Source organism: Protopterus annectens, chromosome 11.part0 (genome assembly GCF_019279795.1).
Source record: "Protopterus annectens isolate FY-2018-M chromosome 11.part0, PAN1.0, whole genome shotgun sequence".
Taxonomy (NCBI): Eukaryota; Metazoa; Chordata; order Ceratodontiformes; family Protopteridae; genus Protopterus; species Protopterus annectens.
Window position 1 is genome coordinate 408,140,655 of NC_056745.1, and position 27,118 is coordinate 408,167,772.

At 36.6% G+C, this 27,118-nt stretch overlaps 1 protein-coding gene across 3 annotated transcripts in view; it reads left to right on the forward strand.

The window, feature by feature from the left end:
• The window catches only part of CCDC87 (coiled-coil domain containing 87), a 1,578,580-nt gene that overhangs the window by 1,190,651 nt on the left and 360,811 nt on the right, over positions 1 to 27,118 (forward strand). For all 3 annotated transcript variants that reach the window (XM_044087903.1, XM_044087902.1, XM_044087904.1), the window contains exon 18: positions 25,230 to 25,388. In XM_044087903.1, coding sequence (XP_043943838.1) covers positions 25,230 to 25,388 — 159 coding nt within the window. The remainder of the gene's footprint in view (positions 1 to 25,229; positions 25,389 to 27,118) is intronic.

A 27,118-nucleotide genomic window follows, 5' to 3' on the forward strand; every position in this document is an offset into this window, starting at 1 on the left:
TTCACCCTGCAGGATATTTAAATCTGTAGTTTCTGTCTTGGAAAACTATTTTCCTGTTTGCCATTACATCTGCAAAACATTTGTTGGAATTACAGTCACTCTCTTGCAAACCTCCTTTCCTTATTTTTTATAAGAACAGAGTATCACAAAACAAAAAAACAAGTAGAAACATGTGATACCTTCAGCAGGTCAAACATAAAAATTCAAAGACAAAAGGCATTCCAGCACCAGCGGAGAATTAAAGTATTTAATAATCCAGTAAATAAATCAGTATGAGCGCTTTCATCTCAAAACCAGAGACTTCCTCAGATACAATAACATGACATCACTTCCCTTGCTTAAGTACACAAAGTTGTTGAGCAATTGAAACAATTAAACACATCACCTGTAATACATTAAATTGGCAATATTCCTCCATCAAACCCTACACAATGGAACCTAGCCAAGTTACACCACAGACAGAAAAACTTTAACAAACTTTTAAAATCCCTTTTAACCAAAAAATATTACACAATGAAGTACTATCACTGAGAACAAGCCCTTCATTATTCCCAAAATAGCTTTGGAATCTAACTTGAGCTTGATTTGACAGTCTTCTTTTCAAATTTTACTAACAAAGGAGAATATATTGTACATACCTTAGATGTCATTAGACAACTCAGGTTCTGTCCCCAGTATACTGGGAGTTTCAGAAAATCAGATCAGTTGTCCATATCCTTCTCCAAGACAAAAGTTGGACAATCTGTGTTTAAAGTAACCATATTAAAATGGTTAGTGGACTTCATTTAATTTGTTCATAAGTCATGAGGCATGTCTTTCCAATCAAAACCTGGGCAATGGCAACTTCAACATCATTTGCAAAAAGAGTGCCTATCAATGACTTATGCACTGACACAACTTGGTCTTCAACTCATGCCTTTCTGTATCATTTATCTCATTATAAGTTGGATGTGCAGTCTACGATTCACACATCTTTTGGTTCTGCCATAGTCAGGAACGTCCTTCCTTGAGTCCACCCGGGTACCTGTCAGTTAGCTTGGGACTCTGTCCTGGATGTTGAATCCTGTGAAAATAGACAGCAGTGGATACCACAGTTGTGGGCTACCATAACGATTCATCCGTGTTGTCTCATTTTCATCTGGTTCAACTCCCCTCCCTCCTTTCCCTTGCCAGATTGTCACTTATTCTTTCTAGGGACCAACCAGACCTTCTCTGGACCCTGTCTGACCCTTCATAATTCTTGTTTTTCCCCTTCTTTACTTTTTTCTTACATAATTTATCACTAATTGAGGTCATCCAGCAAACTCAATCTGAGGTAATTCAAACAGGAGGGGGGAACTGTGGTAGGGGAGGAGTCAGAGCTCTCGGATCAGATATGATAAAGTAGAATGAACTATATATTATGTGAGATATAACTCTAAGAAATAATTAGAATTAATGGATGACTTCTATAATGAGCGGTATTTAACTTGTGTAATTTTAACTATAGTGTTCCAAAGAAATCCCTGTGCAAATTTGGGACAAAAGCACTTGCTAGTGTGTCATTGTCAGTTTATTGATTTATTATTATAAGTGGTTCGGATAAGAAACTGTTTCTTTTTGGTTATTAGTTTGGAAAACTGTTCCTTGTTTTTCATGGAGTTTGGGACTTTGGTATAAGGCACCAAGGTCATGTCCAACCAGACCCAACAAACCACATGTTCAGCTGATCGAAAATGAGACAACATGGATCTATCATTATGGTAAGTACATTTTCATTTATGGTAGCTAAGGATATGTGCAAAGAGACTAAACATAATGCAAAAACTGAGAAACTGGACGCTCTTGTTTATGCATACAGATAGTAAGATACAATCAGTGAAGATGTTTTTAGTCTGTTTTGTTTTATATCTTGGGTCAGGCATCTTTTTACCAACCGGTGCAGAAGTTGTGAACATTTATTAATAAAGAGTTGAAGGAATTTATATGGGAGGGTAAGAGAGCAAGAGTCAAGTGGGATAAGATGATCCTTCCAATAAAACAATGTGGTTTAGGATTACCTGATTTAAAGGGATTATTTTTGAGCTAAACAGTTAAGGCTCATGTACATAACATAAGCAGAAGGTTATAATTCAAAATATAAAGGGCTGATGATGAAGCAGGGCAAGTTCAAGAAACAAAGAGAGAGTGGGATTTTGGATGCAGATCTATAAGGAGAAAAACAACAACCATACAGAATATTATATACACAAAATAGCAAAAAGTATTCTAAGAACTAAGCCAACATGAGAATGGAGAAAGCAGATTTTGCCAATAGAGAGGACTGACTGTAGGGGTACAGAAAATAGACAAAAGGGAGATGGAATTTATTGGGGAAAACTAGCAAAGGAATCAAGGTACTAGGAGTAAATAACTAGAGGGGGAAAGATAATAGAGTGGGATAAGGCCAAGATGATGTTTGGACTGCAGGCTAGAGACTGACTTCCTACAGGGATTGACATCAGAGTACAGGCAAAAATAAAGAGATAGGGGAACCTGCTATAAGAATCACAACCCTATATGTACCTGTAACCATCCTACTTAACTCCTCCCTTTCCATATTCCCATTTCTCCACTAGACTTATCATTAAGACCTTTTTCCTCTTTCTTATTTTACTTTATCCAATCTGCTCTTCTTTCTATACCCTCCCTCTTTATATAATTTACTTTATCCTACTATGCTTCTTTTTTTCTCCTCCCTCTAAATCACTTCATTCCTCCTCTACTCCTATCTTCTTTTGCACTTTCCTTCTTCTGACCTTGTATATAGCTATGTACTATTCTTTGGATTACATTTATTTTTCTTATCCATTGTATCCATAAGTTTGTTTTGCTCTTTATATTGTTAACTTGTCTCTATTTGTATGTTTTGTTTGGGGCTTTTCCTCTTGGGTCTCCACTGAAAATGGGTAATTTCTTACCCAGTTGGACTAACTCGGTTAACAAATCTGAATAAATTAATAAATAAATAATTCTGAGGAAGTTAGAAAATATTTGGAATAAAGACTGGAAAAGCAATTCACAAGAGAACAATGTGAGGACATATGTATGGCTCTCAAGTATGCAACAAATTCCAGAAGGTTTAGGATCTTTGTTTGGAATTGTTTGCATGGGTATTTTTCTTTAAACACCTTTATGAATTATTACTTGTGACACAGGCAAATTTACATTTATATGAAAGTAATCAAACTGTATTAACAAATTCATGTTTACAAACATTATACTACATATATATTGCTATATATCATATAACCTAAGCAACATTAAATAAATTATTCAATTTCTGCCTTTTTTTTAAACAAGAAACATCTTTATTAAACCATCACTTACAACATAGACAATCATACATTTATATAAATGAAAACAAACCACACCAGCACAATCCTAGTTGCAAGCATTTTACATCACAAACCATACTGACATACTCCCAGTTGCAAACATTATACATCACTTATAAACTACCCAATCATTTTCAGTCAAACATTACATAGCTCATTTCCAATTCTGTATCATAGCTCAGAAAAATCATCTCCCTTGTCAAACCAATCTGCCCACCCAACATTTCCAACAGTGCATCCTGCAGGGAATCTTTAAAGTCTGCCAACTAACTGCATTCTCAGAAAATATGTTCCCAGTTACCTCTTTCTTCCCCATCACACTTCCAACATTTGCTGTCTACCTGAGTAAAATCCTCTGGATTCTATTTGGAGTATAAAAATATCTATAAACATTCCTAAATCCTAAATCTTAAAGATTTTGTTGCATATTTGGGAGGCATACATATATCCCCCCATTGATTCTTTGTGAATTGCTTATCCAATCTCTCTTCCCAATCTTTTCTAACCTCCTGTGATTGATTCTTATAGTTATGCAATATTTTATATGCTGTACTAATTATTCTTTTTTTAATGGCAGCTTCTTTTCTAGATTCTACTAAAAACTCTACCAGTGCTGGTCTTTTGTTTAGGACCCCCCCCCCATTTCTATCTCTTTGCCTGTACTCTAATATCAGTCCTTGAAAGGGAAGGCAACTTTAATCGGCATTCTAGATAAATTATTGGCATCTTCCCCTTCTATCTTCTTTGCCTCTCTAGTTATTTGCTCCCAATACCTTGGTTCCTTTGCCAGTTTTCCCCCATAAATTCCAGCCCTCTCCTGCCTATTGTCTATATCCCTAATTGCAGTCATCCCTATTGGCAGAATCTCCTTTCTCCATTCCTGTGTTGGCTTAGTTCTTAGGACACTTTCTGCTACTTTATAGATATAATAGTCTGTATGGTTATTGTTATTCTCCTTAAAGGCCTGCATCCAAAATCTCAAACTCTCCTTGCTTCTTGAGCTTCTCCCTGTTTCGTCATCATCCCTTTCCACTTTAAATTATAGTTTTCTGCTTGTGCTATTTATAGGAGCCTTAACTGTGTAGCTCTGAAATACCCTTCAAGTCAAGCAATCCCAGTCTGCCTTGTTCTACTGGAAGAATCAGTTTATCCCACTTGACTCTTGCTGTCTTCCTTTCCCAGATAAAGTCCTTCAGCTCTTTATTATTTGCTACCCACAACTACTTCTCTGGTTGATAAAAAATTACCTGACGTGTTTAAGACTAATAGGACTAAAAACCTTTTAACTGCTTGTATCTTACTATCCATATCCATATAATAAAGCTTCCATTTTCTCAGTTTTTGTCTTTTGTTTAGTCTCTTCCCACATATCTGTAGCTGCCACACCACAATCATTTTTACTCCATACTCCTAAATACTTCATTTTATCATGTCCCCATAAATATGGATATTATGAACCAATTAATATGTGGGTACATAACGTACCGCTATTGTCTTTGTTTTAGATTCATTAATTTTGTGTCCCAAAAGGATTTGAAGCTGTCTCAAAATGCTCCGCAATACTGTAATGTCTCTTTCTGTTTTTTTTTCAGGGTTGGGAGGGTGGCCTAATGGTTAAGGTGTTTGCCTTACAAACACAAGATGCAGGGTTTGAGTCTCTCAAGGGATAATTGGCTAGGCTTAAAATGGCTCGCAAGGGCAGTTAGCTTAGTACTAATCTATGAACCTATGAACCTATAAAAGAATATCATCTGCAAATACAAACAGCTTTTCTTGACTACCATGCCAATTATATCCTTGAATTTCTGAGTCCCTTATTTTCTTTGCCAATGGTTCTAAATATAATGCAAATAAGAAAGGGAAAAGAGGACATCCCTGCCTGGTTCCTCTGCTCAAGTAGAAATTATCAGATAGGACCCACTTTAAATGTCTCCTCTGATTCCTCATATATCCTTCTAATCAACCTTATAATCTTTTCAGGAAATGCAAATGCTTCCATTGCCTTGCTCATAAAGTCCCAGCTTACTCTGTCAAATGCTTTCTCTGCATCAAGACCCGCCAACAGCAATGGTATATTCTTATATTCTTCTTCCCTGCGGATCATCAATGTTCTGTTAATGTTAGCAAATGTTTGCATCCCCTCCACAAAACCACATTGATCCATATCTGTCAGTTTTGGCATTACTTTTGCCATTATGTTAGCCGTTGTAGACACAAACACTTTATAATCATGGTTTAGTATTGACATGAGCCTGTATGAAGCTGGATCTCATGAATCTTTACCATATTTAGGTATTACATTTGCCACTCCTTTCTTCCAGAATGGTGCTACTTCCCCCCTCCTAAAATGCTGTTAAACAAAACCTTCCAGAACTTTATAAGTTTTTTTCCTTGTAGCTCCCAAACATCCACAGGAATACCATCTATTCCTGGGGAGATTCATGTAGATTGGTTATACATCACAATTTATCTCATATCTCCTCCTATCCTAACATTTCCATTTGTCTCTTTTCTTGATTTCCATATTTCTCTGCTTTATACAGACTTTCATAGACTTTCTAAAATGTTTCTAATACAGAATCTGTTGTTACCTTCCTTTTTATAGGCTCCCAAAGCTTGGCAACAGCTCTTTCTAATTTCTGTTGCCTGAGTCATTGTGCTAAAAGTTTTTGTGCTCTAGTGTCATTATCAAAAAACAGTTGCTTAATAATAATCTTTCTAAACTCATATATATTATCAAAGTAATCCCTTATTTTCTGTGTAGCATTCTGCAGTTAATCCTGTTCTTGTTCTGTGAGATTCCCCCATTCTGCAATACTTTAACATTTGTCAGTCCCTCTAAATAATTATTGTTACCTCTTAACCATAGGTCCCTTTTTTATTTCCACACTATTTTTAAACTCCACCTTAATTTTATCCCACTCCATAGTTATAGTTTCAGAAGTAATTTCTATCCTCTCGAATAGCTCCTAAATAATCTCCACTACCTATTCCATAAATTCCTCTCTTTTCAACAGGTAGGTGTCTCATTTTTATTTCATTACCGTGTGCTTTTATTTTAGATATTATTGGCTCATGATCTGAAATAGTTACTGGATGCATATCAAGACCTTTAATTAAATGCACATGTTCTTGTGAAATATAAATTCTGTCTAGCCTAGCCCAGTGTTTATAACACAGGGAATAATATGTCAATTTACTGTGAAATCCTATTACTGAATTCACATCTTCCATGCCAAATATTTTCATAAATTTCTTCAAAAATACACCCGTCTTTTTTATACTTTCCTTTCTGAGCCCTCAGACACATCTTCACTGCTGCAAATCAAATTCTAGTCCCCACCTATAAGTAATATTCCTTGCTGAAAACTGATTATTTCATCCAGAAGTTTCTTAAGCTCCATTATATCAGTTTTAGGTGGAAAATAAATACATGCCAGCATAAACCTCCTCCCCAGTAGCCCCTTAGCACTACAAATCTGCCATTACTGTCTTCTTTATCCTCTTTTATCACTGTTGGAGCTCCTCTTGCAATTACTGTAAGTACTCCTCTTTTCATTTGTTCCAGATATTCTGCTAATAACTATCCTGAAAACATTTCTATATCAAATTCACATGTTCAGGTATTTCTAATTGTGTATCCTGTAACATAGATATTTGCACTCTACATTTTTAATGTAGTTCATTGTTCTGTGTTTTTTTGTATTTTTCCGTGAGACCATTACCATTTAAAGACATTACACAAAGCATCATTGTATTTAAAAGTTATTGTTCCCACCTTTTATATATAACATCTTTTTTGTTAAATGTCTAATTCCAGTTTTTACTGTTACATTACATGCATACACTGTTTGACAGGTTGAACTTTTATATAGTTGTTTCTTTCAAATCCATTTGGCCTATGTCACATCTTACAAAACATATTTGTTTTATTGAAAGCCCTCAGAAAACACCCAATACTCCCTAAAACCTATTCATTTAACACTAATACATAAAACTATGTACATCTTCAGATATTGAAGTACCCTCCTAATAGGAGCAGATGTACCAAACTGAGAGCCACAGTCACAGACCTGAGTTAAGCTAAAAGAAAGGTTTCCCATGCTAAGAATGCATTGTGCACCCTGTGCTTCTACTAAGTGCTAACTGGTTTTGTCTTATCTTTATTGCTGTCCTAGCAGGGAAAACCCCTGAACGCTTACATTATCTCCTATCCAGTTTTTATTTTCTTTTTTTTTCCCAGCCAATCACTCTCCACCAGACTGTGCCAATTTCTCTTTATCAGATTGTCTCTGTGGAGATATGAGAACCAGACAGCCTATTTCTCATTATCAGATTGTCTCCATGGAGACATGAGAACCAGACAGTCAATATCTGTTTATCAGATTGTTTCCATGAAGACATGAGGGCCAGATACAGAATTGCTTCTAAGCATACAATTTTTGCTAGAAAAAAAGCCTCATAGTATACAATATTCTTTTTAATTTACTTGCTTTCTCTTAAAACTTGTTACTAAATCAGTCTAAGGTCCCTAATCCAGTAATTTCCCCATGCAAGGATGAGGGAAAAGCACATTCATTGTTCTTTTGTCATGCTCTTTTAACCAGGCTTTTTTTTTACATTGCATTGCCTACATTTCTTAAAACTGTCAAGAAGAAAGAGAAAAGGGAGAAAGAAAGGGGGGAAAAGAAGAGCAGGACCTATTTACAGTCTCCATTACACTTAAAAATAACTGAGAAAAATATTACTTTATAGCATGCAAAGAAAGCCATACCCCACAGAAGTAGTGCTATTAAGAAAAAAATGTTTTATTTACTTATAGAAAACTTTCATCCCTGTCTCCCCCCACAAAGCATTTTTCTGAACATTAATGACATGACGTAGGACATATTTTAGGGTCCCACACAAGTCTAAACAATTTTGAAAAAGACCAATATTTCAAGATTTTCTTGTTCTGTCATATTTCAGAAATATAATTACTGCATTGTAATCCCACATTCATTTCTGGTTTTATTACTGTTCACCTCCAGCTCCCAAATCATGCTTCTCCTTTATTTCCAAAGTACTTCTAGTCAACTCTCATGGTCTCTTCCTTCTCTCCAACATTTCCCATTGACACAGTGGACAAGGTTTCACAGGTACAGTCTCTCTGTTGTCTTTATTACCAGAAGAACAAGAAGCAAAATCTTCTTCTGTTTCACAGCTCACTTTTTGTTCGGCAAACGTTTGTATTTCCTCCTTAGCATGTACTTAATCAAAAAATGATTTTGTCCCTCCAAGGAAGAATCCCTTGAAGACAGCTGGGTACAGCAGTTTGAATCTAACACCTGCATCTTGACATTCCTTGAATAGTGGAATGAATTTAGTCCTCTTCTGCTTGGTGTACCAGTAATCATTCTCCACAAACACTCTGCTGTCTTCCACTTTTAGTATTTTGTCTTTCTGCCACAGTTTTGTCAGCATCAACTCCTTCTGCTGGTCGGACTATATCTTTACTATTAAAGATCTAGGTTGGTTTCTTATACCCAGGTTTGAAACATGCACATTATGTGCCCTTTCAACTAACAAATCCTGCTGTGGAATACCAGTCCAAGTGTTTATTTGTGCTTTCATTAAATTAATGCAATCTGTTCCTTCCAGCTTTTCTGGTATAGCTGAAAATCTCAGGTTTTCCCTACATGCTCTGTCCTTTAATTTTGTTATTTTTTGAATTACTTCTTCCTGAGCAGTCTCATATTCAGCCAGCTTTTTCTTCATTTCAGCCTCTGATTTTTGCAGCTTTATCACCTCATCTGAATATCTGTTTAACGCTTCTCCCATTTCTTTCCAGCCTTTTGTTGTTTGTGTTGATATACTCCATCAGTGTTTTGTTTATTTTAACCAAGTCTGTGTGCAGTTGTCTTGTATCTTCCTATAGGTTACTGGAAGTCATGTCTGGAGGTTGCATGCTTTTTGCTGAACAGCTTTAGAACTTTCCCCAGTGATTCTTCCTCACTTGTTGTAGCTGATTTTTCCATGTGTTCTGTATTTCTTTTTTCCTGGCATCCAGGCAGTGCTTTTACTAGCCATTTACTGAAATTTACCCAGGAACACAAAAGTCTACTGGCCTTCTCTGTAGAGTTTCTGTTTTTGCACTGGGAGAGCTAGTTACTCAATGTGCAGCCATTTAGGAAGCCCCTTGCATAGGTGTTATTATACCCCAAACAGACTTCAAAGAATTTTTCCTGCAGTAGATAACAAGTGTTGGAGGTGTGACAGTGAAGAAAGAAGTAACTGAGAACATATGTTTTGGGAGTGTAATGAATTGGCAGAATTTAAAAATTCCCTACAGAGTACTCTGTCAGAAATATTTGGTGAGTAAATGGCTTTAAATAAGGGACTGATTTTTTTGACCTGGGGCACATTATCTGAATTGTCTAGACATAGTAAGGCCTTATTAACTTTAATTTTGTTGTCTGTCAAAAAGCAATTAGTAGAAAATGGAAATCAGTGTCTAAACCAGACCTCACATGAATATTATAAAAGTGATAAAAAGGACTAGAAAAGAGATCCTTTGAAAAGGGAAAGAATAAATTTGCATAGAAATAAATGGAAATTGTGGGAACAATACATTATCTATTTATTTATTTATTTATTTATTTATGTATTTATTATTATTATTTATTGACATTTGTTGACCGGGAAAGTCCACTGGGCCAATGACCCATTTTCAGTGGAGGCCTGGTGAGAAAAGTTCCATAAAATCACAGAAATTTGTACATAACATCAGCTTAACTTTGAAAGTCAAGAAAGTTTTTACACAATACAAATTGAAGTAGATATACAAGACAAATACATATTATAAAAGTATACAATACGAGAAAACAAACACAGTGTGTTAGATTTTTAGTAATTCTATTTGTATATTCTCATAAGTAAGAATACTGTTTAATCAGTTCCGTTTATTTAGCCACAGAAATAAAGAAAGCAAGAGAGATTGGATACGATGACAGATAGTGTAAATTGCAACTATATTAAGTTAATAAAAGTATTTGTAGTTTATAGTGGCCAAAACATTTAACGTGGTTTAATTATATGACTACAAGAACAGACAAGGTTATTAAGATAGTGTTCTTTTAGTGCAAATTTAAATGTTTTTAAAGAGTCTAGTTGAGTAAGAGAGAGAGAGAGCACATTTCAAAGTTTGGCAATAGCATGAGAATAGAGACATTGTCCAGCTCTTTTGTTGGGTTTACTTTTGGTTAAGAGTTGCTTGTTAGAGGACCTAAGCTGCAGAGTAGGGGTGTGTGTTTGTATTATAGTTTGAAGGGATGGGCAGAAGTTTGGATTATTTAGTAGTTTGTGGGTGAGAGTAAGTTGGGAGTAATGTAGGTAACAAGGGAACTCAAACCAGTTTATAGATTTAATGGCCAGGCAATGATGCATGTGAGTTGGCATGTTGGAGACAAATTTGGCTATTTTATAGTAGCACGACTGCAGTTTCTTCAGGAGAGCTATGTGTAGGTTAGTGAAAATGGGGCAACCATAGAGGAGGGAGGGTAGAAGTAGACTATTAGCTAGTTTCAACTTGGTAGACTTGTCCAAATAGAGTTTATGCCTATAGAGTTTGTCAAGTTTAAAATGGGTCTTTTTGATTCAGTTGAGTATATGATTCTCAAAGGATGTCAAGTAGTTTGGCCATTTTTGCAATTTCAATTTCTGTATTGTTTTGAGAGAATATTTTTAAAGTCTAGAGTTAGAGATTTGGTTGTGAAGAGTAAAAGTTTTCATTTTTTTGGGATTAAGTAGCAGTTGAGCTTCATTAAGTCAGGATTTGATGGAACTAAATGCATTTTGTGTTAACTTTAGGAAATCTGAGATGTTGTTAGAGGCTGCAATTATTATTATACATGCAGAATAATGTTCAGTAGGAGGAGGAGGAGTGAGGTTTAAGGGAAGGCAAGAATTCAGCAATTTATATAATTCTGGACTGATGATAGCTACAAGGAAAGAAAAGTGTGTGATGTATAATGTAGGTAACTGGAAAATGTTTATATCGTTTGTTTTCTTTTCTATTAATGTATGTTCGCCTATATCTTAGTGATAATTGAATGAAGGTGTTAAAAAAACTGTTGAGTGATTTGAGGTGATGAAATGTATCAGAATATGTAGGATGGGTATGGATTATGCACCATTATTATGCTGACTCACCTTAATCTGACTCCATTTTCTCATTTCTAAGTGTAGAGACAGAAAATTACTAGGGTTGTTTGCAAGTTCACACATGCATCTGAGGTATCTTGAGGTCTCCGCTTCTGTCCACAGCTTGTTCATGACTATGCTTAGAATAATTATGTGGATTTGTTGACTTACATATTTATATATTACTATTACTTGTAGAAATAAGAGTAGCTAAGCCTAATTTGCGTAAAATACATGTGAATCACCCTGAATTTACACAAATAACTTTAAGACCACTGTATTAGCTTATAATCACTCGAGGTAGCTGGCAAATGGTTTATGCAACTGCAATCTTTTTCAGATAAGAAATAAATCATTACAAAGCAGTTCATACTGATGTTAGATAACAGTGTTTACTTGGAGAATTGTGTCTGTTATTGATCTGATGGTCAGATGTGATGATTCATGCAAACACTGATAAAATGAGTGTCATTTATGAGTAGAAAATCCTGACAGTAGCACTAGAAAAGTATATGGAAGCAGTCATAATGGCAATGTGAAAGTTAATTTGGAAATTAATTTTAGTGGCATTTAGTGATTATGCAGACAGGATAAAAGGACATACTTTGAAGTGATTGTAGTCTGGTGTACTGCATTTCAAGACCATATTGTTGTGTCAACATACATGCTGACTTACTGGGGATTTCTGATTGTCATTCCTGAATGAAAAAGGACAACATGAATACAGGGAAATGTTAGGGGAAGGATACAAGTCTATTACCAAGTGCTTGTGACAGTAGTATGAGTGTGTTTATTATGCTGTACAGATGACCAGAACACAACTTTAACTTGCTGCATTGGGACTTTGAATGTGTATGTGAATATGGATGTTGTGTCACCAAACCCAGTTTTGTACTCAGATCTTTGATTTATTTGTGATGAAAAGAGGCATGCTTTCATTGCTATGCTGTTTTACTGATGATTGGATGAAAAATTTCATTGTATGACTTTGGCATGTTGTTTTAGCTACATTAATGTTGCAGCAGCAGGGGTCTAGACAGTGAAAGAACAATTTTAGCCATGAGAAGAACTGTTTCCTCATGGCAACCCTTAGGACATATGGCAAACTACTTTTTGGAAAAGGGAAACCCAGACATGCTAAGAAGGCAAATGCCAGGAACCTAGTGATTATGGATATAAAAGCTGTTGATGTACGGATCCGTACTTTAACACAGCGCAAGTTGGTAGGATGTGCCAGAGCAAAGGCAAGGCAGAATGCAATTGCTCATAGCAGTACTTGGAGAAGGGCTCCTACACTTATCCATTTAACACCCAATGAAAAATACCTCTTATCTATTTGTGAAAACAGAAGTAATCCAGAAAACTTGAGTGGGGTCTGGTATCCCACCTGTGATCTAGGGGGTGACAGGAGTAACAAGAAGCAGATTACAAATGAGTAGTCCAAATAAAATCACTTAACGCTGGCAGATATAGGAGACTCTCTCTCTCTGATGCTGTCCCTGTGGTAGGAATAAGGATGCCTTGTTGAAGTTTCAAGTACTTTATTCAGTTAAGTAGATAGAGGAATGAGTGTTCTTGTTCAACACTCATCCATCTACCTACTTAATTGAATAATCTATTTGAAACTTCAACAAGGCATCTTTATTCCTCCTAGGGAGAGCATCAGAGAGAGAGAGAGAGAGAGAGAGAGTTTCCTAGATCTGCTAGTTTAAGTGATATTATCTGGACTAATCCTCTGTACTCTGTTCCTCATCATTTGTGGGGATGACTGTGTCACAGATGATGATGGCACTGGCATAATCAGAAGTGGTGTGGGCACTGGCTATTACCTACATCTGTAGAATAGACAGAGCTCTCCTCAAGAAGGTTGGTTTGACAACAGTAACTTATTTATATAGAGAATGAATGCTGAAATGGAATGGTTACATGTAACACATGACAATTAGTATAACAGGAAAACTCTTCACTTCTTCACACAATGACATTAAACAGAGTGTGCATGGTAAGTGTCCTCAAAACCTCTTTATGCTGCATACAGTAGTGTACACCAGTGTCTGAGAAGTATTGTATTCAGTTCTTTACAAGGAGATCAGTACAAACAAATAGTTCCACTACACCAGTAAATTAAGAGGATATTAAGACCAGAATGGATTCTGCTGTTAATGATAACATAGTTATTTTATCAGACAATCTATGGAAAGTGGCACGCGGTTGCAAAGTTTAATGACAGGATTTAACACCCCACAACATGTCAGTAACTCAGCTGAAAGTGACAAAGTCAAGTACATAGTGACATTACACTACATGTTGTACATGGAGAAAACCCGTGCATTTCTACACCAGTATTTCCAAATCCACAGGGACACCTTCTGGATGTTAGCAGAAATTCATAGGTAACAGTATCCACACTGACACCTTTACAAAGGGGTGACAGGCATAGGCATATGTCACAGATACTGCAGGAAACACATAGAGCATTGGCTGCTCAACAGCAAATGTGCCATGACATTATGAAGGATCAGTGCACTTCCACATAGGGTCAGGTGTAAATGGTCAGAATACTTTAGAGTGTTTGTGAAGATTTCCTGCAGTACATGGAAATGGCATAGAGTAGGGATGATGTCATGTTCGCATTGATCAGCAGTATAGTGGCATACCAATCATCCATGTCCACCTCCATTTGTACATTAGGGATGACTTACTGAACTCAAATAGAGTCAGTTTTGGAAGGGGCATTGGATGGGGTACTGTCTAGATATGCGGGGGGCATATTACATCAAAGTACAAATGCTTCTCAAAAAGGTAATGGAAATAGTAGGGGGAACAAGCACAACAGATTTCATGCAGGCCACTTCAGCATTGATTTGCACATAGCAGAACCTCTCATTCAAGATCCAGGTCCCACAGCACTGTGAGTTCATCTGCATCAAGTAGGTCATGACATCTCAGCAAGTCACCAGCCAGCCCACATGACAGCCCCTCCTCAAGATCACATGCACCTTCACTAAGTGTATTTTTAGGAGATGTCATGTATGACTTATTTGACCTTGACCTACTGTGATTCAGTCTAGACATTTCAGGTACTTGCCATTTGACTTTTGCACAAAGATATCAACATTTAACTTTAAATGCAATGAATTATTAAATAAAAAATGAAAAAGGCAAAATATGTGAGTGTAACATGTTACTCAGTGTTAAGACACCTTGCATCTGCATAGAATTAAAGCAATGTATGCCTGTATTACAAGTAATGATAAGGAAAAATTATTTCATGAAATTTTGGATTATTTAGTAATTAATATGAAAATATTAACTGGAGACTTTAATTGTGATGTGAGAGGGAAAAAAAAGAGAGGGAATGATGTTAAGAAAAATTTAAAGTTATAAAATGTGGCAATTTAAAGATTTGAGTAGTAATTTGTGGACATATAGTCAAGGTATGTATAAAACAGAAATCAATTATTTTATTATATCACAAGATTTAAATATAGCTAAGGTTGAGATACATGTAACAGTGTTTACGCCTCACTCAGCCATATGGATAGAAATACAAGAAAGTAATTAATATATCAGATTGGGAAAAGGAAAAAAAGAATAAATGAGAAATTATGGGATGAAAATGATAAAAAAGTATGTTTTTATAGAAAGATTACATTTCTACTAGAGTTTGTTATAAAAACTGGTCTGAGTGGTGGCTTGCTTTGAAAGAAAAATATATTTTTATAGTGGCAGACAGGTGTAAGAAAAGCAGAAAAAATAAATTATAAAACAATGTGTATGGATGCTTTAAAGGGTTTGAAAAGGAACAATAGAGAGTATTATGTGATAGATCTGAGAATTTATTAAAAGAATCAAGAGAAAATTAAGGAATTATTAGTTAAGCAAAGATATCATTTACAAGGTAAAAGAAGAGGTATCAGCTTATTTGAGTAGCATAGTTAAAGAAAATAGTATAATGAAAGAATTGAAAGATGATAGAGGAGAGGTAAAAAGATTAAACAAATTATGAATATCATAAAAAAAATATGTAAAGAAAAATGTTTCAGGAGAGAGAAAGTGATTGATATAACAAGGAAATAAGGAACTGGAAACCAGATGTCCTTATATGAATTAGATAAGGTACATAGACAAGTTAATTTACAGTCGGTTTCAGGATTAGATGGAATAGGATACCAATTACATAAAAAAGTTTACAGATTGGCAGAAAAAATACTTCTTAAAAGTTATGAATGAGGGTTAAATGAAGGTTTTATGTGTAAAGATTTATGCAGTGGTATACCTAAATTTGTATGGAAAAGGGAAGATAAAAATAAAATTGAAAATTGGAGATCTATAGTATTAAACAATACAGATTATAAGATTTTTATGAAAACAATTCAAATGAGTATGGAAAGTAAAACGAAATGTATTATGGAAAATAGCATATATAGCTTAAAGGGAAAGGGGTGTCATGAATTATTATTCAATTTAAGGGAAATTGTGGATGATATGATATAAACATGACTGATGAGATCAAGATCATGATACAAGATTCAAATAAAACTTTTGATAAAGTCCAACATGAACTTTTGTGGAAAATTATGGAAGAGTATAACATCAGTAAGAAAACTAAGTAATGTATATTATGCATATAAGTTCATAGTTCATAGTTTAGTACTAAGCTAACTGCCCTTGCGAGCCATTTTAAGCTTAGCCAATTATCTCTTGTGAGACTGAAACCCTGCAGCTTGTGTTTGTAAGGCAAACACCTTAGCCATTAAGCCACCCTCCCAACCCAGTAATAAAAATAAAGTAAGAATTTTAGTGAATGGATGGTAAAGCAAAGAGACAGGTATAAAAATGCCATACATCAGGGATGTGTTATGAATAGTATATTATTTGCATTCACTATGAATGTGTTAGTCAGAGATGTAAATTTACACATGAGAGGTGTCACTTATATCACTAATGACGGAATAAAAAGCCCAGCCATGTTTACTTATGCAGATGATATTATAATGATTATGAGAAACATCTGGAGGAAAGAAGTTATATGTTATATGCACATCAATGTTTAAATTTAATAGGCATGACTTTAAATAAAAAATAAAGGACTAGGTGATATAGTAAAGATAGGAGGAGTATCATTCACTATGAAAAAAATCTCTGTGTTAAGAATAAGATTTGGAGTAAAAATGTAGGTGAAGAACAATGGAATAGGATACTAGATGAAATAAAGGTGCTTTATTGTTTTTGAAAAACATACAGCCTATCAATCTGATGTTGTCATATTCCTTCATTCATCAATTGATGTCTCAGATTTGACCTCAGATCCAGATCAGCCACATTCAGATACAACTCTAGAGCTCCTCCCTTTACCCATAATGCCTCAGAACCCTGTAATACCTCAGATCTAGTTTACCGCTTCTTCACTTGAGATGTGGATAGGGTTACCACCTGTCCCACTTTGCGAGGGACAGTCCCTCTTTGGGCAGTTGTGTCCTGCAAAAAAATTGAAAAAGTGGCAAATGTCCTGAGATTTTAGGACAAAAATATTTCCTATATTTTCTTTAATAGTTGCATAAAACAGTTATTTTGTATCTGAAACACCTAAATATTATAATGAACAGAATAAGCAGCTCAAATGCTGCAAGAATAAGTTTTTATTCTGGAAAAAAAGTGAATTACTGTCCTTTGTACTGGCCGTGGGTATGCTTTGCCCTGCAAAATCTGGCGTTTCTACAAAAAATGTCCCACTTTGGGCATTTGAAAAGGTGGCAACCCTAGATGTGGATCCTACTATCTTGAGCTTATAGGGTGCTTCATAGACATTTTGTGAGTATATTTAGCTGTTTTAGAACCTTTTTGTCTTTGTTATCACATTTTTTCTCTCAGCCTTCTTCCCTTTTTAGAGTATCTGGTTTTAGCATTGCCCACTCTTTTCTTTCTTACCTGTTTTTCCAGGATACTTGTTTCCTTTGCTGGGCTGGCATGTTTTTCCTTTCTTTCCCTTTTTTCATACTCGCTCATAGGGTATCTCTTACATACCATTACTAGTATTTTCTTTTCTTTTCTATAATCCTTTCTTAAAAAAATGTCTTTGCCTCCCTGTTGTTTTTTCTCTACCATGGCCAAAAAACTTACGTGTTTTAAAAAGTGCACTTCCTATGGACATAAGATATATAATTCAGATGCCCACAGGGAGTGTGTGTACTGTTCGGGAACAGCTCTCCTTGAAACTTCATGCTGTATTTATGCTGGATTTAACTGTTGAGCCTCTTTAGTCTGCCGCTAAAGCTTGCATGGGATAAATCTCTCATGCCTTCTGAAGGTACCTCAGGAATGGTGGGTTCAGACATAGCCGTAAGGAGACATGCATGGGTGCACTTATGCAATTTTGTGGAGCCCATCAAGTCTTCTTTCATCATTACTCCCTTTGATGGATCTTCCTTGTTTGGCCCAGTAGTGAAAGAAACACTCTCCTGCAGTGTCAAGACCTTGTCTGCTGTGGGAATACATTTTTCTACCCCACAGAGATCCTTTTCCAGAAATCAGTGTGAAGGTAGAAAGATGTGGTTCTGAAAGTCACAAGGTCCCTTCCAGGACTCAGAGGAGGAAGTTTCAATGGAAGATACCACCCTTGTGGCAGAGGATGCCTGCAAAAACCAAGGGTTTTGAGATACCTTCTCAGATAAAACCTTCTAGTGCTCCTGAATGAATGCCCGACTGCACTTCTGTGGAGACAGTCGAGGGGTGCCTGTCTCTGCACCCAGAAGCCTGGGCATCAATCACAGAAGACACTTGGGTGCAAAAACATATATCCAGAGGCTATTTGCAAATTCCACCATCCAAATGGAAAAGGTTCCCTGATGTTCCACCCAGACAGTGGGAAATAACCTTAAAAATTCAAAAGCTACTAGACAAAGGAGTCACCCAAAAGGTCCTGTCAGACCAAAGGGGATTTGAAACTTACTTGATCTGATGTTGTCATATTTTTAGTGCCAAAGAAGACAGGGGATCTAAGACCCATTCTGGACCTCAGCAGTCTGAATGGGTTTGTAAAGTACTCCAAGTTCTGGATGGTCATGGTTCAGTCCATTTTGCTATTTCCGTGAAAGGACAGTTGGATGTGCTCTGTTGATTTCCAGGACACATACTATCACATCAAAATGAACAGACACTCCCAAAGATGTCTGCAGTTTCAGCTGGGAGCCAGTTACTATCAGTTCAGAGGCCTGCCTTTGGTCTCACCTTAGCCTCCATGGTATTTACTGTGTGTATGGCAGTAGTAGCAGCTCACCTGAGGCTGCTAAGATTTAGAGTGTTTCCTTACCTAGACTCATTGCACCAACATGGCAACCCCTCAAAAAGTCAGGAATTACTTGCTCTAACTATGTCAGTCAGTAGGCATCACAATCAACTATGCCAAAACCTGTACAAGTCTTGGAATTTATAGGTGGTCACCTACACACCACCAGTTAACTAGCATTTCTTCCATCAGACAGAGAGTACAGTCTATAAGACTGCAGCTGAGACAGATTCTTTCTCACCCCCCACCCCAGCAAGAATGGTTCTCCGGGATTTAGGGTCAATGGCGGCTGATATAACCTTAGTCCCGATGGCTTGGTTCTATATGCACATTCTGCAGTGGACTCTGGCTTTTCAGTGGTCGATTCGTCAACATCCTCTTTCCTCATTGATAAAGCTCACTTGACTTTGCAGAAATGACCTGCTCTGATGGGTACAATTCAATAAAGTTTGTTAGGCATTACCCATTGTGGTTCCACCCCAGTAGCAATGGTGACCATGGATGTCTCCCAATTGGGGTAGGGGGGCATTTCTTGGGATGGACAGTCCAAGGCACATGGTCCCCAGAAGAGACCATTTTGCATATTACTGTTCTGGAGATGAAGGTGGTCCTCCTAGTATTGCAGGCCTTTCAGGACTCCTTCCTTATGGGAACAGTTGATAACCAAACAGGCAACATCAACAACAGGGGGTAACTGAGCCTTTCCCCTTTGTTGAGAAGCAGTGACAGTGTGGCAGTGGGTGATCTCTTCAACCATCTTTCTTTTAGCAATGCACATTCCAGGAAAATCCATGTTAGCAGACAAAGTCAGCAGGTGTATTCTGATGCCTCATGACTGGTCTCTCAATCAGTTAGTGACACAGAGGATTTTCCATTGCTAAGGCCAGTCTTGCTGTGATCTGTTTGCCTCTCCCCACAATGACAGTTGCAGCATTTTTGCCTTTGATCCCTACCCCCGCAGGGGAGTCACAGAGAGATGCTCTAGTCTATGTTTGGCCCACGAATCTCCTTTATGCTTATTCTTTTATACTCTTCAGATTTCTATAGAGAAAGCACTAAGGTTGAAGAGCAAGGTTTTGGCCTCGTTAGGTGTGGTTCCCCTTTCTTTGGTCTTATCTTTTATATCCACCTTGGATATTGGACCCAAGGCCAGATCTGATCTTTCATCCCTCAGGGATGTTGCACCCAGACATTGCAGGCCTCAAATTAACCACATGGTTACTTCAATTTCTCTAGTGGTTAGACAGCCCAGGCTTTCCTCCCAGGGCCGTCAGATATTGTTATCATTCTAGAAGGCCTCAACCAGGAAAATTTACAAGAGATAATGGAAAAGGTTTTCCTACTGAGTCTATCAGAGAGAATTGGATCCTTCTACTGCACTTATTCCTGCTGTTTTAGATGTCCTAGCATCAGTTTTTTAAGAAGGATCTAGTTTTTTAACCATCAAAGTTCAATTAGCAGCCATCTCGAATAAGCATACTGGGGACAATGTTTCTCCTCTATCCTCATCCAAACTATGCAAAGCTTTCCTTAAAGGTACTTTATGCTTAGGCCTCTGGTTTAAGACCCCATTGCACCCTGGGATCTAATGCTTTTGCTGCAGGATTTAACTCGGACCCCCTTTGAACCATTGGCCAAGTCTGATCTCAACTTTCTTTCTTGGAAAATGGACTTTCAAGTGGCAATTACTTCAGCAAGATGAGTGTCTGAACTCCACACACTTTTCTCAAAATTCTCTTATTTGGTTTTCCATAAAGAAAGGTTTACATTACAAACTAATCCTTCCTTTCTGTCCAAAGTAGCCTCAGAGGTGAATATCAACCTGGCCATCAATTTACCTGTTTTCTTTCCCAACTTCTCTAACAAAGGTGAATACATACTTCATCATTTAGATGTACATAGACAGCTCTGTTGTTATCTCCATAGGACAAAAGACCTCAGAAAAACAGGTCAGTTGTTCATCTCCTTTGCCTGCAACAGGTTGGGAAAAACAATTTCCAAAGTTACTTAGCCAAGTGGCTAACAGATTGTATTCTGTTTGTTTGTTTATAGTTAATAAGGCCTTTCCTTGCCCAGACCTCCTAAAGCTCACTCCACAAGATCCATGGCTGCTACTTCTGCTTTTTGGTCCAGTACTTCCATTGATGACATTTGTGCTGTAGCCTCTTGGTGCAGTGCTCATACCTTTATTGCTCATTATAAATTGGATTTGATATCCAGAAACGGGGCTGCCTTTGGTTCTGTGTTACTCCAGAAAATCCTTCCACAACGGCCAAACAAGGTTCACATAGCTGGAGACTCTGTCACATCAGTTGAGGAATGAATGAAAAGGACAGCATCAGATATAAAAGTTATGTACTCACCATAACTATGCACCTGTGTTGTCCATTTTCATTCTTCCTCAACTTCTCACCCTCCTTCCCCCTGTCTTTTCCTTTAGAAGAGACCTGATAGTAAATATGGAACCACTGTTCCATGTTTGAGCCCCTGTTTTTTCCTATTGGCTTTCCTTCTATATTGGCTATGGTTAGTCTTTCTGGATTTGGGACAGCAAATTTGATCTGAGACATTTCATGGTTCTGAGGCATTGTGGGTAAAGGGAGGAGCTTGAGAGTTGGATCCAAAAGTCTAAGTGAATGTGGCCAAGCAGGATCTGAGGTCAGATCCAAGACCCATGAATTGAGGAAGAATGAAAATGGTCAACACAGATGCATAGTTATGGTGAGTATTTAACTTTGTATTTTGGTAAAAATGTGTATTTAATTAGTTCAGTTATATTGGTAAAGATCCCGTATTTAGCTAAGGTTTGTATGTTGCCAATAATCTGTGAAAGTATTTTTTTTTCTTTCATATGGGGTTCAAGATGGAATCCAGTGAATAGAGGAGTCTTATACATGGACAAAGAAGTTAGAAGCTTGGGATTAATAAACCCAGTTGTTTATGCTGCAAAGTTTTGTTTTAGATAAATGATAAAAATGAAAAGTTAGTAGTAGTAAATTTACTAAAGTGCAAATATAAGCAGCATTGGAATATGTTAAAAAATCAAAAGAGGAAAAGTATGTTTAAATGAGGTAATGATATGTTATCAAGAAAAATAATTTTATGGAAAATAAAAATTGATGAACTAGAAAATGAGAGGAAAGTGTGGTATAAAAATGTCATGATAAAATGTTATTATGTTAATCCTTGTGCTGAGATAGTGAATGAAAAAGCTAAAGCTATAAAAGTGTAATAAGCAAGTAGAATGTCAAGACTTTGTATGGGGTTTAGTGTTTAATTAATTACCAGTAAAAGGAAATATGCCATATTAAAACAGTGAAAGAGTTTGTGTGTATTGTAATAAAGAAGAAACTACAGAACATGTTTTCTTACAATGTATAAGGGTTGCAAAATTGTGGGAGAATTGTATAAAGAACATTTATTTGAAAACATAAAGGAGGTAAATGAAATAAATATGGATATGATTATGTGTGGATATTATATTCATAAAAATAAGGAATATGTTAGTAAAATAGATAAAAGATTATTTATGTTGTATGGACCATTTGGAATGAAAGCTAAATGAAATCATATTTAATGGTAAATGGTGACTAGCAGACCTTTAAGAAAAATTAGATGGTGGTGACAAGCAGACTTTTAAGAAAAATTAGATGGTGGTTGTGGAAAAAGGAGTAGGATTCAAATAAGATAATGAAGATAGAAGTTTAACATAATAATGAAATGTAAGATATCAATGATTGTATGACAATGACAGAAAAGGAATTGAAATTTGTATATTGTATACATTTGTAAATATGTAAATATCCAGCAAAGCTAGAATTTCCACTGAGTGACCTCCCAAACCTCTTGTATCAGAGGCACATGGGATATATGCAAATGATCCTTATGAACATCAGGTGTTTCAGCTAATTGGCGAAGGTCACTGAAAAAAACAATCAGTAAAAGCAAAATGAAAACTCCAGCAAAGCTAGAACTTGCACTGAGTGACCTCCCAAACCTCTTGTATCAGGGACACATGGGATATATGCAAATGATCCTTATAAACATCAGGTGTTTCAGCTAATTGGTGATTCTGAATGCAGGTTTGCTGGAGTTTTCATTTTGTTTTTACTGATTGTTTTTTCAGTGACCTTCTCACTCATTGTTTTAAATATGTAAATCTGTAAATAGTATTGTACATAATGTGTTTAAATAAAGAACGCCCTGCTCTTTTCAGTAGGTGGCACAGGATCTTTTATATCCACCTGAGCTCCATCAACTTAAGCAGATGTGACTTCAGTTTAATATCTTATCCGAAGGATGATACACTCAGGAGTACAGCACTCTCCTTACGCTACACTGGATTTTCAGTCATTAATCTACCTGGTGTGGGAATAGAACCCACAGCCTTCTGCAAAAAAAAGTGAGTGTGCTACCTGTTGCTCCACTGACACTGTGTTGGAATGGTAGGCCTTTCTGTTGCAGTACCACTCAATCTGTGGACCAGATGGGGCTGTAATTACAACATGGGAGCAATCTATAGCACCAAGCACCTCAGGGAAAGGTGCCAGCACATAAAACGCATGAGTAGTCCAATCTCAGTCTTATGTTGACACTGAGAAATGTATGTACTGATCCACCCATGCCAAGAGTGCATCCAGGACTGCCAAAGTATCCTTATGGTAGAAGCCTGTAAGATACCCAAAGTGTCCCCAGTCTGTCTCAGGAAGGTCTCCATGGCAAGTATAGTGAGGGCTGTAAATATCTTATTGTCCATAAGGAATATGAAGGCAAACCATTCCTCAAATCATACATAGTCACTGAGATTCTTACAATATCACTGTCCACTCTAAATCAGTATCTCCTGATCATCAAAATTATGATGAGTTATTCTCTTTCTATATCTCTGCCTTCTTGTTGTAGAGTACCACTGGGCACAAGCAGTTTTGATCTACCAAGACAAGCAGCTCACTCTGGAAAATAACAGGGCTAGCAGAAAAGAAAAGCATCTTCGCAAATTGCAAAGTAGATAGAAAAGGAGTGATTCTTCCTTTTATACCAAATCTGTGGATAGTGAGGAAACACTTCAGATTATGACTATGAATCGAAGACAAGTAGGAAAAGGACTTACAAGCTTATTCAGATTTACATTATTCAGTCTCATTATTAATTCATTTGCTTAAGTTTATTCACGACCATCACATATTAGTGTAAATCATCTCTATGAATTGCGCCTTTGCTGTGGAAATATGCAAAAAGTGCAGATTTCCTTTGCTCGTTTGCATAAAAACTATTAATGCAACCCTTATTCTACAGCATCAGAATAAGGAAAATATGATGTATACCTTCGCAGATAGTGTTAAAACTTCAGATCCACCCCACATCCTAGCACTGGTTACCTCACAGTGCCTATATACATTGTTATATCCCTGAAATTCTGCTGAAAAATAATTGAATGGAGGATTACAGCAAATGCCTTTTGACTAGAAGTAGCAGCATAAGTGGCACTATAGATAAATAAACCAGTTATTCTTGGTTACAGAAAATGTTTTCCTCCAACAAACAAAGATTTTTACATAGTATATAGTATCATATATTTAATGACAGTAGATATTTTTTATTTTTATTTTTGTCACTTGGAAAGGAATTTTATAAAACTCCTAATCTTTTGTCTCTGTCATTATCCCTTTGTTCTGTCCAGTCATTCCAAATTGTATCATTAAATTATAAAACAGAATGCAAGAAGCTAGAAAACATCTGTCCAGACTCTACAAGGAAATGTACAAAACACCATGAAGAGGATTCCAAAATATGTAATTTGATGTGACTGCTATATCCATTTTAAAAAAGCATAATTCAGTTGATATTCACTAATAAACCCCATTTGTTTCTTTTTGCTTAAAAAAAATTGTAAGTTTTAAAATAATCTATTTTTTAATGAAAACAATTTCCATTATTATCCAAATGGATCATGATCAGAACATAACACCTGGATATTTTTAAGGTGCTTTAGAATGAATTATTACATTGTTTTAAAATTAATTGCCAGCTTGCTCCACTACACTGAGAATTTTAAATGAAAATCCAGAGTATGTCTATCGGTGCACTAAAGATTGCTCTATTAGAAAGAGATAAATCTTGTTTTTTTATTGAATTTTTGGGGAAAATGTTAAAAGACAGTGTTATGCTGTGCATGTTAAATTTGTAATTTTTTTATAAATATATTGAATACATGTAATGTTACCAAAATGCAACATCTAAAATTTAGCATGAACTGTGGAATTAGATACATGTAAACAGGCTTAAGGCCTGATCATATTATGAATCCAAACTTAATTTCTCAAGTAATTAGACTTTATATAGTCATCAGTTATATCTCTGTGTTGAGTCCTTCATTGTTTATTTTTTTTGTGTTGGCGAAACAGGTTGACAAAGCATCTGCCAAAGAACAAGAACAGGTATCTGAAGATAACTTACAAAGCAGACTGGAGAGAATCTGGACTGATCTTCTTCTCCCTGATGGTGCAAGACTTGACATGGCTATTAAATATGCTTCAAATAAATTCAAGCCTCGTCTTTCAGAGGTACCTCTTAAAATGTACTTATAGAGTCACAATTGTTATAAAAATGTAGCATTATGATAAAAGATTTTACTTATTTACAGAGATAAATTATCTACATCATTTACAGCTGTACCCAATGTTCTTTATTGCCCAAGTCATTTATCCTGGTTAGGGTCAAAGTGGTAGAAAGCTGAGCAGAGTAGACTTGATTTTTATATCCCCAGCAATAGTCTCCGACTCATCCTGTGAGATTAACATGCATTTCCAAACAAGGTAAGAGATATATTCCCTCCAATATATCTTTGTCTGCCCTGTGGCCTCCTCTTCCTACTTTGCCTGGTAGCGCTTTAATGGGAAGTGTTTAGAAAGCATGTACAGAGTGAGCACAAACCACTTAAACTGACTCCTCTCAACATGGAGGAGAACTGACTGTACACTGAGGTCCTCCTAGATTGCCAAGCTCCACACTCTGTTATGGACAGAGAGCTCAGGTCAAACATATTTTCTGCCTGTATCTACAAGTGTTTATCATTTGATCCATTCTGTATTAGACCTGCCTATAGGGGTTATAGCCTGCTTAGGCTGTAGTAGTATGCCAAGTTCCATAGCTTAAGGGCAACATCCATTTTTCCAAACTTTTAGCAACTGAAACAGAGATAAAAAAACAACTGTTTGGGTGCCAGTCCCTTTAGAGCTTTCCATCTGTTGAAGGCTGCTCCTCTTGTGGGATTTTGAGGATTTGAGACTCAAGTCTGTCAACAGCAGGTACTGTTATGACTCTGTCAAAGTCCATGTTGGCGTGAATGACTTGAGACATACCTCCCTGGATTATATGAAGAGAGACATGATTGAACTCACTGAATATGTGTCCCAGGCAGGTATGTCCCTAGCCTTAAGCAGCATTCTGCCATCACCCACAATAATGCCTCAATACAAACAGAAAATGATTGACTTTAACAATTGGCTTAGTTTCTGGTGTCATGCCGGGGGAGGTCCAGTACCTAACAGCCTGGGAAGATATGATCAATATACCATGATGCTTTGCCAGAAAAGGCCTGCATCTGTCTCACTTGCACTTCAGGCTTCTGGCAAAGTCTCTTGCCTTCCCCGTAGTGTCTTTTTTAGGAAAAGTGATGAGGTGAAAACTACCAACTTAAAAATTTCAACAAAATGCAAATTAAAGGTCAAGCTACTAAACGCTAGGAGTCTAAACATGAAACTGCACTCATTGCAAGCATTCTTAACCCTGCAAAATGCTGACATCTGTGCAATCACAGAAACCTAGTTCAAAGCTGCAGAGAGCACCCCTGCCTTACCTGGTTACTCATCCTATCATACGTTCAGACCCCAAAATGTGGGCAATAAAGCCAAAGGAGGTGGAGTATCAATATATATTAAAGACATAAATACCTCCAGGCTGGTCAAACAGTATGACGCACAGGAGACATTCCAGGTGCAGTTAACCATTGACAAGACCCCTATACAAATCATAACAAGCTACCGGCACCCAAATCTGACTCAAGATGCCCAATCTGCCTATCTGGACCTCTTCAAATCCATTAAGATTCAACCCTTTACCCTGATCTTGGATGACTTTAACTACACAAACATAGATTGGAAGAACTACCCATGCTAGTACACAAATGCCCAGAGATTCCTCAATTTTGTCAATGCAAATGCCTTGGAACAGCTAGTCGATACCCCCTCAAGAGGTGATAATAGCTTGGACTTGGTATTAATGAAGATGAGTA